At 42.4% G+C, this 18,327-nt stretch overlaps 1 protein-coding gene across 1 annotated transcript in view; it reads right to left on the reverse strand.

The window, feature by feature from the left end:
- Positions 1 to 18,327, reverse strand: part of ADAMTS14 (ADAM metallopeptidase with thrombospondin type 1 motif 14) — an 84,829-nt gene that overhangs the window by 9,010 nt on the left and 57,492 nt on the right. The window contains exons 12-19 of the mRNA XM_087702638.1: positions 17,499 to 17,674; positions 14,356 to 14,489; positions 13,673 to 13,796; positions 8,337 to 8,420; positions 7,496 to 7,659; positions 5,044 to 5,209; positions 3,576 to 3,708; positions 1,991 to 2,198 (exon numbers count right to left, since the gene is read on the reverse strand). Coding sequence (XP_087558764.1) covers positions 1,991 to 2,198; positions 3,576 to 3,708; positions 5,044 to 5,209; positions 7,496 to 7,659; positions 8,337 to 8,420; positions 13,673 to 13,796; positions 14,356 to 14,489; positions 17,499 to 17,674 — 1,189 coding nt within the window. The remainder of the gene's footprint in view (positions 1 to 1,990; positions 2,199 to 3,575; positions 3,709 to 5,043; positions 5,210 to 7,495; positions 7,660 to 8,336; positions 8,421 to 13,672; positions 13,797 to 14,355; positions 14,490 to 17,498; positions 17,675 to 18,327) is intronic.

Genomic DNA, 18,327 nt, shown 5'->3' on the forward strand with positions numbered 1-18,327 from the left:
AGAGCTACGGAATGGTTAACATCAAGCGAGGAATTTTCCAGGGTGATTCACTTTCACCTCTTCTCTTCATCATCGCAATGATCCCACTATCAGTAATCTTAAAAAAAATGAAATTAGGCTACCAAACAGCCAAAAAAGCTGAAAAAATTTCGCATTTACTATATATGGATGATTTGAAACTCTATGGAAAGTCAGAAATAGAAATCCAATCATTGACAAATACAGTCCGAGTATTCAGCACCGATATTTCAATGCAGTTTGGCATGGAAAAATGTGCCACTGTATCCATAAAAAGGGGCAAAATCACTGCATCTGAGGGAATTGAAATGCCCAATGGCCAACTAATTAAATGCAAAGAAAATGAAGCCTACAAATACTTAGGCATTCTGCAGTTGGATAACATCAAGCATGGAGAAGTAAAAACTATTGTCAGACGAGAGTACACCAACAGAGTTAGGAAAATTTTGAAATCTAAATTGAATGGTGGAAATACAATCAAGGCCATAAATACCTGGGCAATACCAGTTATAAGATACACAGCTGGTATAGTTAACTGGACACAAGCTGATTTGGACCTTTTGGACCGAAAAACCAGGAAACTAATGACAATGCACTACAGTTTACATCCACGTGGTGATACTGATAGACTATATCTGCCCCGAAAATCAGGTGGCAGAGGATTATTACAAGTGAAGCAAACAGTTGAAGAAGAAAAACATGCACTGGCTGATTATTTAAAAGACACTCAAGAACATCTATTAATCGAAGTAAAGAACAAAAATCTACTGAAGGCCCAACAGACGAAACAAGAATACAGAAAAGATGTGATAAAATCAAGAATGGAGAGTTGGCAGAACAAAGCACTGCATGGCCAATTTCTGGAAAAAATAAAAGATAAAGTGGACAGTGAACAAACTTGGTTATGGTTAACAACAGGTACATTAAAGAAAGAAACAGAGTCACTAATCCTGGCTGCGCAAGAACAAGCTATCCGCACAAATGCCATTAAGGCCAAAATAGAAAAATCCTCTGATGATGCCAAATGCAGACTTTGCAAAGAAGCTGATGAAACTGTTGATCACATACTCAGCTGCTGTAAAAAAATCGCGCAGACTGATTATAAATTGCGGCACAATTCAGTAGCACAAATGATCCATTGGAATTTGTGCAAAAATTATAATATTAAAACAGCAACAAACTGGTGGGAACATCAGCCTGAAAAAGTCACCGAAAATCAGATGGTCAAGATCTTGTGGGATTTCCGTATACAAACTGACAAAATACTGGCGCATAATACACCAGACATCACACTGGTTGAGAAAAATAAGGTCACAATCATAGACATCGCAATACCAGGTGATAGCAGGGTCGCCGAGAAGGAACATGAAAAAATCGCAAGATACCAGGACTTAAAAATCGAAATTCAACGACTATGGCACAAACCAGCAGTGATAATTCCAGTGGTAATTGGCACACTGGGTGCTATTCCAAAAGCACTGGAATTACATTTAAAACAGTTAAAAATTGACAAAATCACCATCAGTCAAATGCAAAAAGCCGCACTGCTTGGATCTGCACGCATATTACGAAAATACGTTACGACGTCCTAGGCCCCTGGGTGGGGCCCGACTAGTAACCAAAGCCAAATCCGGCGAAACAACTGGCCGCTGTGATACAATTGTATAATAATAATAATATTTGTTGTTAGATAAAATGCTACTAGACTCTTGATTTCTTATTTTGTCACCATACACTAACATGGCTCACTTCCTATGTTTCCTAGGTCCAAAACAGTCAAAAACATTTTGCATTTTGTTTTGGGGAAACAAAGCCACCTCCAAATATTGGGACAGGATGTTTTGAAATGATTGAAACAAAGCCTCTTATTCATCTCTGTTTCATGAGTACCTGCGGGAGGAAGAGATGCCAGAGCCAGCATCTCCATAAGCTGTTAAGGCAGTGATGGGGCCACATGTGACTGATACCTTACCTGAGACCAAGCCCCTGTCCTCCATTGGGCAGGACATGGGATGCGGCTGCAAGGCCTCCGAGTATCTGGTTTTTCTCCTGCGCAGTACTTTGAATGCATGGTCCGGTTGGTACCATTCTGTAGCTGTTGTACGCATTGCACCACTCTGGTTTGGACCCCAAGTTTGCCGCAGGATTTACTGCAAGCACCCCAGTGCTCAGTCCCCCAGCTGCCAAGGGAACAGCAAAAAACAGGACTGTGAATTCCGAACAATTAATGTCCTAATTCTTTCTCATCAAGGTCAACTGCGATAATGCAGGTAGTCCTTGACTTACAACAGTTTGTTTAGTGACCGTTCAAAATTACAACGGCACTGAAAAAAAGTGACTTACGATTGTTTTTCACACTTATGACCTTTGTGGCATCCCCATCAGGGGTGGGCTGCTACGGGTTCACCCGGGTTCAGGAGAACCCTCTAGCTAATGTTATGGCCAGTTCAGAGAACCTCCAAATCCCACCCCTGGCTGGCCCTACCCACTACACCCCTCCCCTCCCACCATGCTCCTTCCAGGAGAATCCACACAGCCCATTTTGAATGCACGGTAAGTGCAAGGCCCGTGCAGAGGCTCAGAGCGGGGGAAAACTGGGCCTCCTGGAAGGCCTCCAAAGCCCGGAGGAGGCAGTTTTCACCCTCCCAGAGGCTTGAGGAAAGCCTCCGCAGCCTGGGGAAGGCAACCCCCCCCACCTGCTGTAGTGCAAAAGGCCAACTAGGCCACGCCCACCAAGCAACAGGGCAGAGAACCCGTTGCTGAAATTTTTAAAGCCCTCTCCGATCCCTGTACTCATGTGATCAAAATTCAGAAGCTTGGTAACCGGTTCATATTTATGACGGTTGTAGTGTCCCAAAGTCATCTGATCCCTCTTGTGACCTTCTGACAAGCAAAGTCAAAGGGGAAGCCAGATTCATTTAACAACCATGTTACCAAAGTATCAACTGCAGAGATTCACTTAATTGCTGTGGCAACAAAGGTTGTAAAATGGGGCAAAATGCACTTAACAAATGTCTCACTTAACAGCAGAAATTTTGGGCTCAATTGTGACCGTAAGTTGAGGACTACCTGTATTTCAGATTGTATTTGGGAGCTCATATAATCTAGACAGTGTTTTTCAACCTTCAAAGCTCCTTGGCTTTGAAACGGAGGTGAGCACCACCTCCTAGAGTCAGGAATGAGTAGCACGTATGTGTGAGGGGAATCTTTAGCTTTATATTTAATATTACATGCTTCGACAGCAGCAAGAATTGTGTGTGCACAATATTGGAAAAATTAGGGAATATCCACAAAAGAGGATGCAATTTTTAAAAAAAATAGATTGTGCAGAAATGGATAGATTGACATTAAATATAAAAGATAAAGGAGACACAGTATCTTTGAACATGGGACTTGTTTTATAAATGGTTGGATAGTAGAAGTAGAAATTAGGAGTGGGAAGAGTATTATTGGATAAAAATAAACTGATCCAGACAATACGCTGTTCATTAAGCACATGTATATATGTGATGTGAAAATATATAAATAAACTGTTAAAAAAAAGAAGTAATGCTCACATCGGTTGAGAACACTCTTGCGCATTGCACCTTCTGCGGATTGGCTTCGGTTTCTTTCCATTGCCACAGAAGTTCCGGTGTAACATTCGGTTATCATTCTTCCTCCGGCATCCATACTTGGCGTATTGTATTCCTGTAAGATCACAGAAGGATAAAGGCATTTCAAAAGCATGTTGGAAATGCAATTGAAAAGAAGGAATGCGTTATCCTCTTTGGTGGACCAGTGGCTTAAAGAAATGCTGAGCATTTTAATGCAGAAGGTTCCTAAAATGAATATAAAACTGAAACCAGAGATTTTCCTTTTAGGACTAGCCCATAATGGACTTGCAAAAAAAGGAGGGGGGGGGTGTTCCTGTATATGTGGATTGCAGCAAGGATTCTTTATCTGCAAAAATGAAAAACTCTGTCAATCTCCACAATGGAATAATGGATGGAAAAAGTAATGGAACTGGCAGAGATGGCCAAATTAACTATTTTAATTGAAGAAAAAAGTATGTCTGGTTTTGTTTCTACTTGGAAACCACTTCTAGGCTTTGTGGCTGAGTCAGAGAAAAAATGATTCTGGGATTTGATGATTAGTTTGTTGTAATAGACATTATTAGAATCTACTAAATATGTAAAAGTAAAATGCTGAGGCTCTAACTTTACTATTTGTGTTCTACTAAAAAAAAGGTTCGAATTTACACTTTGGTTTTTTCTTTCTCCTAATTTCACACTTCTTTTTCCTTCTTCCTTTTCCCAATTCTCTGCTCTCTTAACTTTTTTGCAGCCCGCCCAAGTTCTGTTTTCGCTGGCAGAGGGTTGCAGGACACCCTTGCAGTCAGAAACAGAGCTCAGGAGTCTGTTATTGCTGGCAAAGAGCTTGGGCCACTAAGGATACCCCCGACATGAATGACCTCAAGCTGGCCACACCCATCCGGTCCCCCCCCCAAGGTCAAACGCAACCCTGATGTGGCCCTCAATGAACTCAAATTTGACACCCCTCCTCTAAAAGAAAATAGAAGGGTGTTTTTTTTTTAAAGAATGAAATGTAGAAAATTGTAAACTTTTTCCTTCCATTTAGTGTTTGAGCCACAGTGGCGCAGTGGTTAGAATGCAGTACTGCAGGCTGCTTCTGTTGCCTGCCGGCTGCCTGCAATTTTGCAGATCAAATCACTCCAGGCTCAAGGTTGACTCAGCCTTCTTTCCTTCCAAGGTTGTAAAAATGAGGACCCAGATTGTTGGGGGCAATATGCTGAGCCTGAGAACCGCTTAGAGAGGGCTGTAAAGCACTGTGAAGCAGTATATAAGACTAAGTGCTATTACTTTTGTTTCACACTCTAGATCCTGTAGCCTTCGTTATTCCTCATCCAGTACCTTTTCTAGAAAGGAGTTTCCTTACATATTTAAATATAAACCCATCTGAGCTGGGCCATTCCAGGACATCCTTGCGTATGGAAAGTAGTTTTAAGCATACAGAGAACAATACCTCCGCCACAAGCTTTTGAGCATGGAGACCAGCCCTTAAGAGCCCACTCATAGATATCCGTTTCTTCAAGAAGGACATTATTGTTTCCGATGACAGGAAGAAGATCTTCATGAATAATGTACTTATACATCAAGTTGCTTTGGGAACTATCATCTTGTGGGATGACCTGGAATCAAAGGAAATGGGATAGTAAAGAAAATGCTTCCTGTATGTTCCTAAGTTCTTCCTGCCTTGTTGGAGGACTGTTTCATCAACACTTGCTTAACTGACAACTGCGTACAAGGACTCTGAACTAGATGGCACGTCCAACAGAGGTAGAGAGCCAGTCTGATTTGGTAGTTAAGACAACAGGCCGGAAACTAAGAGACTTCTAGTCCCAGCTTAAACCAAAGCAAAGTGGTTCATCTTAGGCCAGTCCCTCTGTCCCAGCTGTGGGAAAAAGGCAATGGCAAACCACTTCGGAAAAAGCTTGCCAAGAAAACTTGCACAGATTAGTGCAAGCAGTCACCAGGAGTCAAAAACTGACTCGAAGGTGCACAGGTGCAAGTGTACAAACACTCAGAAACGCACATACAAAATCAACAGAGATAGGCTCCAGAAGTTTATTGTCAAAACACAACTTATAGTACACACAACTTCTATCAACTTCAGGACTGTTTAATGTGATTTGCATAGGCCAGGGTCGGCAATCTTAAACACTCAAAGAGCCACTTGGACCTGTTTCCCACAGAAAAGAAAGCACCGGGAGCCATAAAACCCTTCGTATGCCTGACTATTTCCTGAGCGGCCACAAAACTAGCATATTTAGTTGAATTAAACATTCTGATTTCTTCTGAAACTTTTTTTTTCTTGGATTTATCTATGGTTGGCTTACCGAGGGTTGAAAACCTCAATAAATCACAAGCCAGCGGGTGTCGCACATGAGTGGTTGTGATGCATATTTTGAGCAACTGGGAGCCACAGCAGAGGTATGAAAGAGCCATATGCGGCTCCAGAACTGCAGGTTGCTGATCCCTGATATAGGTGTCTTGAGAAGTGCACTCCCTAATGAGGGTGACATCTTTTAAAATCCATTATAAATTCATTTTTTTAAATTATTGCAGGTTTTTATGTCATCATTAGCTGGGGAGGGGAGGGGGCTATTGTATGGAGACTTTCATGCTCCCTCTACGGAAAAGAAAAAATAATATAGTCTTTTCTTCTTTAATATAAAGTGGTCCTTGACTTGCAACCATTCATTTAATGACCTTTGAAGTTAGAACAGTGTTTTTGAAAAAATGACTTATGACTGACCCTCATACTTATATCCATACTTATATCCATCATAGCATCAATACAGTCATGTGATCAAAATTTCAGCACTTGGTAACTGGCATGCATTTATGACAGTTGCAGTGTCCCATTTGGGATCTTCCCAGCTGGCTTCTGACAAGCAAATGGGAAAAGTGGAGTTTGCTTAAAAACCTCGTGATTCACTTAACAACTGAATCACAGAAGAAAAAAAAAAGGTGGAAAATTAGGCACAACTCAACGTAACAACTGCCTTGCTTAGCAGTGGAAATTCTTGTACCAATGGCGGTTCATAAGTTGAGGACTACCTGTAGATGGGACAGGACATCAAACAGAAGAGGGAAGTAGTTCTCTTCCACTTGCTCAAAACAGCAACAAGGACCTACCCCTACTGTTCTGACCTAGCTTACCCAGCAGCATGAAGCCGAGTCCTCGTCCTGATAAACCTTTCATTTAATTTACAGTGAATTCCTCTCTAGCAAAGTTCTGGCTGACAGTCTCTCAAAATAGTTCACAATTTATCAGACCTTTATCAGGCTTGGAGAGTGGCCAGGCGGATCTCTTTCAGATGCCACAATACTTGGCAAGAATGCAGGAATGAACTAATTGCCTTTTGCAAACACCACTCCCCTTTAGCTCCTCTTTTATTCCCTATGGGAGGGGCCATTCACCGTCCACCTATGACCTTACTCCCAAGTCGACCCTTGTTCCTTAGCTGTTCCCTTTGTCTGGCAACTCTGGGTATGCACACACTGGGAACAGACTCCAGCTATTCGTCTGCCTCCCTGATGTCTGCCTCCAAAGACAGCTGATAACTGTCAGACGGCCCTGGCCCCCTCTCTGCCTCCGACACAGAGCCCTCATCAGAGCCTTCCCCAGACTCCAGGACTGGCCCATGTTCTTTCCCAACCTCCTCGCTGTCCAAATCTGCTGCCAGCTCTGCTGGCCACTGGCAGGCCACAACACTACCTCTAAAACAAGAAAAGAACTGGAATCCAAACTTTCATTCCCACATCCTATGGGGAAGCTGGGAAAGATCCCAGAAAATGATGCTGATGACGTGTAGGCTGCAGTTCTCCCATCCCTGGTTCCAAAGAAGAAAGCAATACTTGTGCTTTTCTTGGATAGATGTGTGGGAGCCTAAGATGCCCTCAGGACTTACCAGAACATTGATAGCTTCATGAAGGGGGCCACTAGTCCTCAAGCTTTCCTTGCCATTCTCAGTGGTGTACTCCCATTCCAAACCCACCTTTAGAAAGGTATGGTTCTTGACAACTTTGATGCTGGGATTGATAATGAAGTCACCAGAGGCTTGGTTCTTAACAGCTAGAAAAGGAAAATAAATTATTTGTAACAGATGATCAGACTGGGTCTGAAGGCAGCGTCAAATGGATCATCAGTTTGGAGTCATTAGGCTCCCACAAGAGAGCTAAGTCCATCCCCCATGGAACTTGCCTAGCACCAATTTGCCTTGACAATGGGTAGCTCAGATTCTTGTATATAGGTAGCATGAAATTAACTGGTAGTACTTTTGAACTCTGCCCTGGGTCCTCATTTCTTGCACCTGACATTATTTGAATTATGACTCTCATCAATATCCTTCAAAAGGAAGAGGAAAATGATACAGGCATTGTTTAAGTATAGAAAGCTTTGAAGTCATAAAGAAACATGTTTCCCTGTTAAATGTTATTTTGATTATTGATTTAAATCTGCAGCCATTTCAGTATTTTTTTTCATCTATAAAACAATGTGATTTATGCACCTGTCCTTTACTAACTATGAGAACCAATGTACTATAGGAAGAAGGGGATACAGTGCAGTGAAAAATCTTGTTCTCAGCCAAAAATCAACATCGATGAGTTCACTCTGTCAATTAAAAATCTGTTTATTGAACTTTAAGTTTGACTAGATTCAACCCTTCTATTTTTTGATGAGCATTTGTTAAACATCCCTCTGAATCCACAGTACAATACACAACTGTTTTCTAGGCAATCTGTTCTTACCAATTGTATGGGATACAGGCTCCATCTCCTCAATTTGGACATGCCTGGCACCTACTGGAATCTCAAACATTTTCAGAGCACCCCCTGACAATTACAAAAGAAATAAGCCATATTTAAAATGAGTGCTAAATATTTTTTTAAAAAATGAAGTTGCTGAGACAGCAGTTTCTAGGCTGCAAAGAATGTTTCCCTGTTAAATGCTATGTTAACCCAGATATGGTGTCTTTCATGACCATAAAGAAAATGACCAAGTATGTATTGATTATAAACAGTTTAAAGGAAAAAAATAATAATAATTTAAGGCTTTGATTTCTGCATATCATATGCCTTTATTCTTCGGTCACGTTTGAGCAAATTCTAGAAATAAGCCACTTCCGGAATCAGGAGTTAAGAATCATGAATATTTAGCAGCCTTTAATTACCAACATGGGAATTAAGTTTGAAAATATAGTAGTACCCCACTACACAATTGTCAGGCAGCCCCTTAATCTTTAAGAGAGTGATGAGTAGTATTTCCCATGAATGTACATTTTAATATTATTAATGAAATTTTGGCATGAAGGAGGCATGTTGGCATCACTACTGATTCATGAAAGGCACAGAATATCCTGGAGTGGTCTGAACTAACCACAAGAATGTGGGGCATTTATAAACTTCTCACAGGCTCACACAAGCCTGGTTAGTTCTTTTTTTTTTTTCATTTTAACAAAAGACTGATGCTTCTGAATTTAAAATCCTCCACCAGCCTCCAGTCTGTAGCCAGCAAAGTAGGCCCCGTTCCCTCATGGTGGGGACTTTGAGGAAAGGAAGAGAAATTCATTCTTTAACTGATTCAGTCCATGTTCAACAAAAGCAGAGCTCATATGTGGGCATTCAGAACATGTTCAGTGGATCACTTTTTGGGGAGGAACTGCACCAAAACAACTAGTTATACACTATATTGCCAAAAGTATTCGCTCACCCATCCAAATAATCAGAAACAGGTGTTCCAATCACTTCCATGGCCACAGGTGTATAAAATCAAGTACCTAGGCATGCAGACTGTTTTTTACAAACATTTGTGAAAGAATGGGTCCCTCTCAGGAGCTCAGTGAATTCCAGTGTGGAACTATGATAGGATGCCACCTGTGCAACAAATCCAGTCGTGAAATTTCCTCGGTCCTATATATTTCACAGTCAACTGTCAGCTATATTATAAGAATGTGGAAGTGTGTGGGAATGTCAGCAACTCAGTCACGAAGTGGTAGGTCACGTAAACTGACGGAGCGGGGATGCTGAGGCGCATAGTGCAAAGAGGTCGCCAACTTTCACAGAGTCAATCGCTACAGACCTCCAAACGTCATGTGGCCTTCAGATTAGCTCAAGAACAGTGCGCAGAGAGCTTCATGGAATGGGTTTCCATGGCCGAGCAGCTGCATCCAACCCATACATCACCAAGTGCAATGCAAAGCGTCGGATGCAGTGGAGTAAAGCATGCCGCCACTGGACTCTAGAGCAGTGGAGACGCATTCTCTGGAGTGACAAATCGCGCTTCTCCATCTGGCAATCTGATGGACGAGTCTGGGTTTGGCGGTACCTGTCTGACTGCATGGTGCCAAGTGTAAAGTTTGGTGGAGGGGGGATTATGATGTGGGGTTGGTTTTCAGGAGCTGGGCTTGGCCCCTGAGTTCCAGTGAAAGGAACTCTGAATGCTTCAGCATACCAAGACATTGTGGACAACTCCATGCTCCCAACTTTGTGGTAACAGTTTGGAGCTGGCCCCTTCCTCTTCCAACATGACTGTGCACCAGTGCACAAAGCAAAGTCCATAAAGACATGGATGACAGGGTGTGGTGTGGATGAACTTGGCTGGCCTGCAACCCGATAGACCACCTTTGGGATGAATTAGAGCGGAGACTGAGAGCCAGGACCTCTCGTCCAACATCAGTGTGTGACCTCACAAATGCGCTTCTGGAAGAATGCCCCAAAATTCCCATAAACACACTCCTAAACCTTGTGGACAGCCTTCCCAGAAGAGTTGAAGCTGTTATAGCTGCAAAGGGTGGACCGATATCATATTGAACCCTATGAATTAGGAATGGGAGGTCACTTACAGTAAGTTCATATGCGAGTAAAGGCAGGTGAATGAATACTTTTGGCAATATAGTGTATTTCCCTCCTTTTTTGAGGTAAATAAAGCTGCAGCTGTGATTAACTGCTGGGTGTTTTGGGGTATTTAAAAGGGGCCATCTTCTAGTAGCCTCACATTATAGCAAACATCAAGACCTACCATATTTTTTGGACTATAAGACACACTTCCTCCCTCCCCCGCAAAAAAGGGGTTGGAAATGTCTGTACGTCTTGTAGAGCAAATGCAGGGCTGTTTTTTTGCCTCCCAAACCCTCTGTGTGTCCTGTTTTTGCCCTCCATGGCGTCCAGAAACACTCTGCAGGCCAAAAACGGGCCTCTAGAGGCCTCCGCGGATCCCTTTTTTCCCTCCCTGGTGTTGGGGAGGCCAAAAATGGGACATGTGGAGGCCAACAACTTTTTTTTCTTATTTTCCTTCTCTAAACCTAGGTGTGTCTTATGATCCAGTGCATAGTATAGTCAGAAAAATACGGTATATTTATTCTAATCTCACTTGGAGTGATGCATCCCAGGTCCATAAAGTCATTGAGTAAAGTTCCCTGGGAACTATCACAAATAAAAGTCTAGATGCTATTCTCATGATGGCCTATTTCATTCCCGGTTATGTCCCTCCACCTGTCAATGAAACAGTTTACTTTTCATTCAACAATTTATAAGAAACTGCATCTTTGCTCATTGATTTCATTTTTTTACACAAATCCTAGAATCATAGCATTTTATTGGAAAGTTCCACTTTAACTAGTGGATGTAAAGTTCCATTTGTTCTCTGCCCATCATCCATATTCTGCTAGAGAAATAGGACAAATGCTACCTTAGAGCTATATCTCTAGAAATTATCAGCAAAACAATTGGCTAAACTTTTACTTACAATTGAGTTCACTTGTAATAACTCAGTTCAGACCTCCACTCAGAGGTTACCATTTCAGACTACCTATAAGTACCATCTATGTCTGCTACTGAACTTTTCCAGTTGTCTTTTTTTCCAAAAGCCTGACACTTTCTCTAGGTACTTCAAATTTCCTTAAATATCACCTGGATCATGCCAAGGGCTCTGAAAAGCAGTTTGTTGTCACAGCTAAGAAAGCGTTATTCAAGTAGAGCAACTGGCAGGATCTACTGTATTTTTCAGAATATAAGACGCACCAGAGTATAAGACACAGCAAGATTTTGAAGAGGCAAATTAAAAAAAGTTTTTGCACTCTGCAAACCTCCCCAAAATGGCCCGTTTTTCATGAAAACAGGTGGTGTTTTTTTTTTCAAAAAAGAGGGCATGAATAACCTTTAGGAGGCTTGTAGAGTGTTCTGGGGGGAGGCAGAAAACGAGCAAAAAATGGTCCATTTTTTGTCAAAAAAGGGCATGGATAGCCTTTAGGAGGCTTATAGAGTGCTCCTGGGGGCTGGGGAAGGGGCAAAATTGAGCAAAAAATGGCCTATTTTTCGCTCATTTCTGCCTTCTCCAACCCCTGGGAGCACTCTGAAAGCCTCCTACAATCTATGCACAGCCATTTTGATGAAGGGGGCAGGGTTTCTGGAGGCCAAAAATGCTGTATTCAGTGTATAAGACTCACCCAGATTTTCATCCTCTTTTTTGAGGGAAAAAGATACGTCTTATGCTCTGAAAAATACGGTAGTTAACTTTGGCTGATCTCAAGAACATATAAACAGGGTTGCATTTGTAAACAATAAAAAAATGATAGTGTGGATGGCCAGAGTGGTTAGCTGGATTACCCTGTTTCCCTAAAAATAAGACCTCCCCAGATAATAAGCCCAATCGGGCTTTTGAGCACGTGTGCTAAAATAAGTCCTCCCTGAAAATATTGCAGCAGCAGCCATGAGGTGACCACGCTCGCAGCCTCCTGCACCACAAAAATAAGAAGACCTCCCCAAAAATAAGGCCAAGCGCATATTTCAGGGGTCAAAAGAAAAGAAGACACTGTCTTATTTTGGGGAAAACATGGTAGTTAGGTGGGAAAAAATCCATAAATCATAAGTGTCAACCATTTTTTAATTATTGCCAATTGCCCATAGGCTTTCCAGGGATGGGATTCTACTGGTTCGGGCCAGTTCAGGAAAACCGGTAGCTCCAACTATCACGGGGAGTGAACCGGTTCGCTCCGACTTTCACCTGGGCCTGCCCGCCCATGTGCTATACTCACCTATATTCTCTTTTCTGAAGCCCAACTGATAGGCGTGGCAGAGTGGATTGCCACGCCTCAGCTGTTTCCCTCCTGCGGAAGGGGATTTCTTTGTAAACTGTGCATGCCTACGCAGTGCACATCAGGCGTGTCAGGTCCGTGCCCGAAGCAAACCGCATGTTAAACCAGTAGGATTACACCCCTGGCTTTCCTATAGCAGGGGTGTCAAACTGGATTCTTTGAGGCTGGATCAGCATTGTAGTTCTCCTCCGCAGGCTGACCATGGGAGGAAGAGGAGGGAGACAGATGCCTCCTGTAGTACCCTGCCAGCCAAAACTTGGAACACCCCCCCCATGTCCCCATTTTGTGCACCCCCCCATGCCCTGTTTTGGCCGGCACTGTTGCAGGAGGCCGTCCAGACCCCAAATGGGATGCAGGGGGGCCTCACATAGCAATAGCAATAGCAGTTAGATTTATATACCGCTTCATAGGGCTTTCAGCCCTCTCTAAGCGGTTTACAGAGTCAGCATATTACCCCCAACAACAAACCGGGTCCTCATTTTACCCACCTCGGAAGGATGGAAGGCTGAGTCAACCCTGAGCCGGTGAGATTTGAACAGCCGAACTGCAGAACTGCAGTCAGCTGAAGTAGCCTGCAGTGCTGCATTTAACCACTGCGCCACCTCGGCTCATGTGCCCCTGTCTGCATTTTGGCAGGCAGAGTGCTGCAACCCCCCCCCCCCCCCACGCACCCTGTTTTGGCTGCCAGAGGCACTGCGGGCCAGTCCTTTGCTATTTCTAGGCCAGCCCTGCGAACCAGATTTAAGTTTAAGGCTTTGAGTTTGACACCCCTGCCCTATAGTCTCCAAGAGTTGATTATATTATCTTTCATAACTATCAAGACCTCAAATAATTTAAAAAGGGCTGAAGCCTATTATTGATGTTAAAGAACTGCTGTGATATGCCAAGACTATAAACATATGCTGAAGAATAGAAGACTGTGTTTACCTTTAATGGTGATACTAAAACCTCTATCATTACCTTTTCAAGTAGCATTTGTTCTTCCATTCTCACCTGACTGCTTAGGGGTTTTGACCAAAGTCGCCTTCACTGTTCTACAATGGGAATTGTCACCCCCGCAAACACCACACTTGTCATCCTCCTTCAGAGAGCCAATTTCTCTGTCGCATCCAACATGCTGCCATTCGAAGAAGAAAAACACAGAATTAAGAAACGGGGTTAAGGATGCAAATTCAAAATGGAAATACTCTGAATGAACTCAGAATAGGCCTTGCAGAGTACCATTAACTATTTCTCTCTTAATGACAGGATGATATACTTCAGTGTTTAAGCTGTGTGGACTTCATCTCCCAGAATTCCCCAGCCAGCATTGATTTACTTTGTGGGTAACCATCAGATGATCAGGTTTAACCAACAAAGCCTACTTATGTTTATATTTTAAAGGAGCCTCACAAGCCATTAAAACATATCTTAAAATTAAAACCAAAATCTATATATTTGTCAATGTATTTCTTTCAGATATTCCTCCTATGGTTTATTCTGATGCCTTGCATTTTCTACTCGAACTTAAAACATATTGTGGATATTCTAAGTCAAGAATTACCTGTATAACTTTAAGAATTTCCCAGTTACCATGGCTACTGCTGGCATTTGCAATCAGAGAATGTCTGTTATATATCTATTATAAGTCCTTCAGAAAAGTTTCTAAAACTTGAAAGGACCTGCAAGTTACATACCACACATTCACCCCTTACACAGACACTGTATGGGTCTCTGTAGGTGCACCTGGTACCATCGTGAACAACATGATTCATAAATACCACATCCCCAGTTTCCTCAGATTGGCAAATCAGTTCACATTTCTGGGCATCTGCAGAAAAAAAATGAAATACATGGAAAAGATTGGTTCTATGTTCCGGCAATTCAGATGCAAAGTGGAACTCAGTATTTAACATTCAACTTCCTGGGAATCAAGGAAATCAATTTTGATGGTTTCTTCCTCCTATCAATCCTCCCTTCTTTGCAAAGAGAACAATGATCCTAAGGCAGGGGTGTCAAACTCAAGGGCTGGGGGCCGCATCCGGCCTGCAGGGTGCTTAGATCTGGCCCACTGGGCTACCCTGGAAACAGTGAAAGTCTGGCCTGCAATGCTTCTGCCAGCAAAAACAGAACTTGGGAGTGCTGTGTGTGGCCCTCCTGAGCTCCATTTTCACTGGCAGAGTTTGCAGGAGGCCGACACAGTCGAAAATGGAGCTTGGCAGTCCGTTTTCGCTGGCAGAGCACTCGGGCCACCACAGGCGCCCCCCCAACACAAGTGATGTCGAGCTAGCCACGCCCACCCAGGTCCAAGGTCAAACACAAGCTGTTTCCTTCTTGATAGTTCCCATCTTAAACTATGTCCATGTCAAGTTGTCATCACATTTTCCTTCAATGTTTTTCAAGTGCTGTCCATGAAAAACTTTGGTTTTCCATCTATTTAATCTGTCATCTAGCTGTTTTTCCTTATATTATTATTATTCAATTGTGTCACAGCGGCCAGTTGTTTCGCCGGATTTGGCATTGGTTACTAGTCGGGCCCCACCCAGGGGCCTAGGACGTCATAACGTATTTTCGTAATATGCGTGCAGATCCAAGCAGTGCGGCTTTTTGCATTTGACTGATGGTGATTTTGTCAATTTTTAACTGTTTTAAATGTAATTCCAGTGCTTTTGGAATAGCACCCAGTGTGCCAATTACCACTGGAATTACCACTGCTGGTTTGTGCCATAGTCACTGAATTTTGATTTTTAAGTCCTGGTATTTTGCGATTTTTTCATGTTCCTTCTCGGCGACCCTGCTATCACCTGGTATTGCGATGTCTACGATTGTGACCTTATTTTTCTCAACCAGTGTGATGTCTGGTGTATTATGCGCCAGTATTTTGTCCGTTTGTATACGGAAATCCCACAAGATCTTGACCATCTGATTTTCGGTGACTTCAGGCTGATGTTCCCACCAGTTTGTTGCTGTTTTAATATTATAATTTTTGCACAAATTCCAATGGATCATTTGTGCTACTGAATTGTGCCGCAATTTATAATCAGTCTGCGTGATTTTTTTACAGCAGCTGAGGATGTGATCAACAGTTTATTATTATAACCAAGGACCTAGGAACTGTTAAGGTAACGTCGGAGGATATAAGCTGTTCCAAGTAGGGTGTTTTTTTTTGTAGAATCCGGATGTTCAAGTCTGATAAATTTAAAATTTCCGAATAGCGAGGTAGCCCTTTAGGTATTGCTCCAAGGGCTCCAATTACAATCGGGACAACACACAATTTCTTTTTCCACAGTCGCTCAATTTCAATTTGCAAGTCCTGGTACTTTGTGATTTTTTCTTGCTATTTATCTTCGATTCGTGCATCTCCAGGTATTGCAATGTCAATGAACCATACTTTTTTCTTTTCAACTATTGTTATGTCAGGTGTGTTGTGGGCCAAGTGCCTGTCACTCTGGATTCTGAGATCCCACAAGATCTTGACTTTCTCATTCTCTAAAACCTTCTTAACCTGATGGTCCCAGTGGTTTTTGCTGTACTCAAATCCAAACTTATGGGACAATTTCCAGTGAATGATCTTAGCAACGCAGTCATGGCGTTGTAGGTAGTCAGTCTGTGAAATTTTGCTGCACCCACTGATCAAGTGGTCGACTGTCTCGTCTTTCTCATTACAGAGGTGACATCAAAGCACTACTCAGCTGCAGGAGTAAACAGTGGTAGATAAAGAATGGAGTGCAAGGTCCATCACTGGGCCTGCTGCTCTTTTTGCAACGACCATTACTGTGACAGAAGGGGCACGGTGGCTAGAATTGTGGGAGCAGCCATTAGGTAATGACATGTGGGGTGCATGGGGCATGTTCCCCCCTCCCTTCCCCCCCTCCAGCCTCGCCTCCTCACCTCCTGTTGTTTGCACAGCAAGCTACCAGACGAAATGGCGGGGACCAGCTGTGCATGCGTTTAAATATTTTTGGGGAGGACTTATTTTCAGGGAAGGCTTATTTTAGTGCATGTGCTCAAAAGCCCGATTGGGCTTATTATCCGGGGAGGTCCTATTTTCAGGGAAACAGGGTAATACCTTTTACAACCACTGCAGTAACAGCTATTTAACAAGAACAATGAATGAGTTTCTCCGGTTTTAAAGAACAAGTGATTTCAAATTTACTCATGCTTGAATAGCACTTTTTATTGTAAAAATAGAGTTAAAAGCATGTTTCTATTGTTCAAAGGGAAGTAACAGTCAAGGCCATAGGGAAATAAGCATTGCATCACCCCTGCCCTGATGATGTTCCTTAGCTTGGTAATGAAACATCTGCAAGAAAACCACCAATCTCAGAGAGCATCAAAGACTTCACAATTCAACTCTAAGCTCCAAATATTCTCTTCTATTGAAGAAATATTTCTCTGCCCTTTGAAACATCTTGCTGCCAGAGGTGAGGACTCTCCCTACCTTTAAAAGCTGGCTCTGTCGGTTGGCATGGTCCTTGAGGATTGGACTGCCATTTGTCAAAAATGGTGTAGGGTCTCCTGCTTGGGCAAGGGGTTGGACTAGAAGACCTACAAGGTCCCTTTCAACTCTATTAATCTGTTAAATCTCGAGGTGGTTGGTGCAGTGACCAAGAAGGCACTCTCTCTGCTCTGAACCTATGGTTCCCCCCCCCATTTGTATTTAAAAGTATTGTCATTTTAATTCATTTTTATATTTGTAATTGTTTTTATATCCACAGTGAGAGTTTTGCTGCATATATTTATTTGTATTGTTCTAATTGTTTTTATGTTTCATAATGCATGCCACTCAGAGTCACTGGTTGAGATGAGCAGTTATAAGAAAATAAATAAATAAATTTACCCTCAGGATGCTCATAGGGGAGCCAGGTGTGTTTAGAGTTTTCATGGGTGTAGTAAGAGTTCCGCTTGGAACACTGCTGAGCACGAAAATCCTCATAGGGACCTTGGCACTCTTCGGCGTTGCAAACCTGATATTCATACATAGAACCCGGACACTGGCGGCCACCATAAGCTGGGCTGGAAAACAAACAAAGAGCCAATTCAGAGCCAGAGCACTCAAATTCTGCAGCCCGAGGCAAGTGGGAAGGGCATTCTGTTTCATTCATGTTAAACTTTTCTTTTGTTGGTTTAGATAAATGAGTAAAAATTATATTCTACATCAGGGGTGTCAAACTGGCAGATGCTTCACACGCAGGCCACACCCACCTCAGCTCTACGAATGGGGAAAATGTCATGAAACATCACACAAAAGCAACGTGATGCGGCAAGTTTGACATCTGTATTCTACATTGTTATTTTTTAAAAAAATCTCAAAGCAGCCATACTATGCATGTAAATGCACTATTTAAAAAAGTAGAAACATTTACAAATAAAACATATTTATTATTAGCAATAGACTCTAAGTAGTTCTCAGATTACAATGAATCATCCTCATATTATCTCCAAATTTCCTGATGGATAAAGAGGACAAATAGAACAGGTTTATCATAATCAGAATATAGCATATTAATGAACATTTATTCCAAATTTCCTGATGGATACACCTATCACTGAGGAATAGAATAGAACCTCCTGTTGTGGAAATAACTACTGTATTTTTTGGAGTATAAGACGCACCTTTTTCCCTCAAAAAAAGGGCTGAAAATCTGGTTGCATCTTATACACTGAAC

The sequence above is a fragment of the Thamnophis sirtalis genome, unplaced genomic scaffold (assembly GCF_051295495.1).
Source record: "Thamnophis sirtalis isolate CommonGarterSnake01/CBP01778 unplaced genomic scaffold, rThaSir2_p1.2 scaffold_15, whole genome shotgun sequence".
Lineage (NCBI taxonomy): Eukaryota > Metazoa > Chordata > Lepidosauria > Squamata > Natricidae > Thamnophis > Thamnophis sirtalis.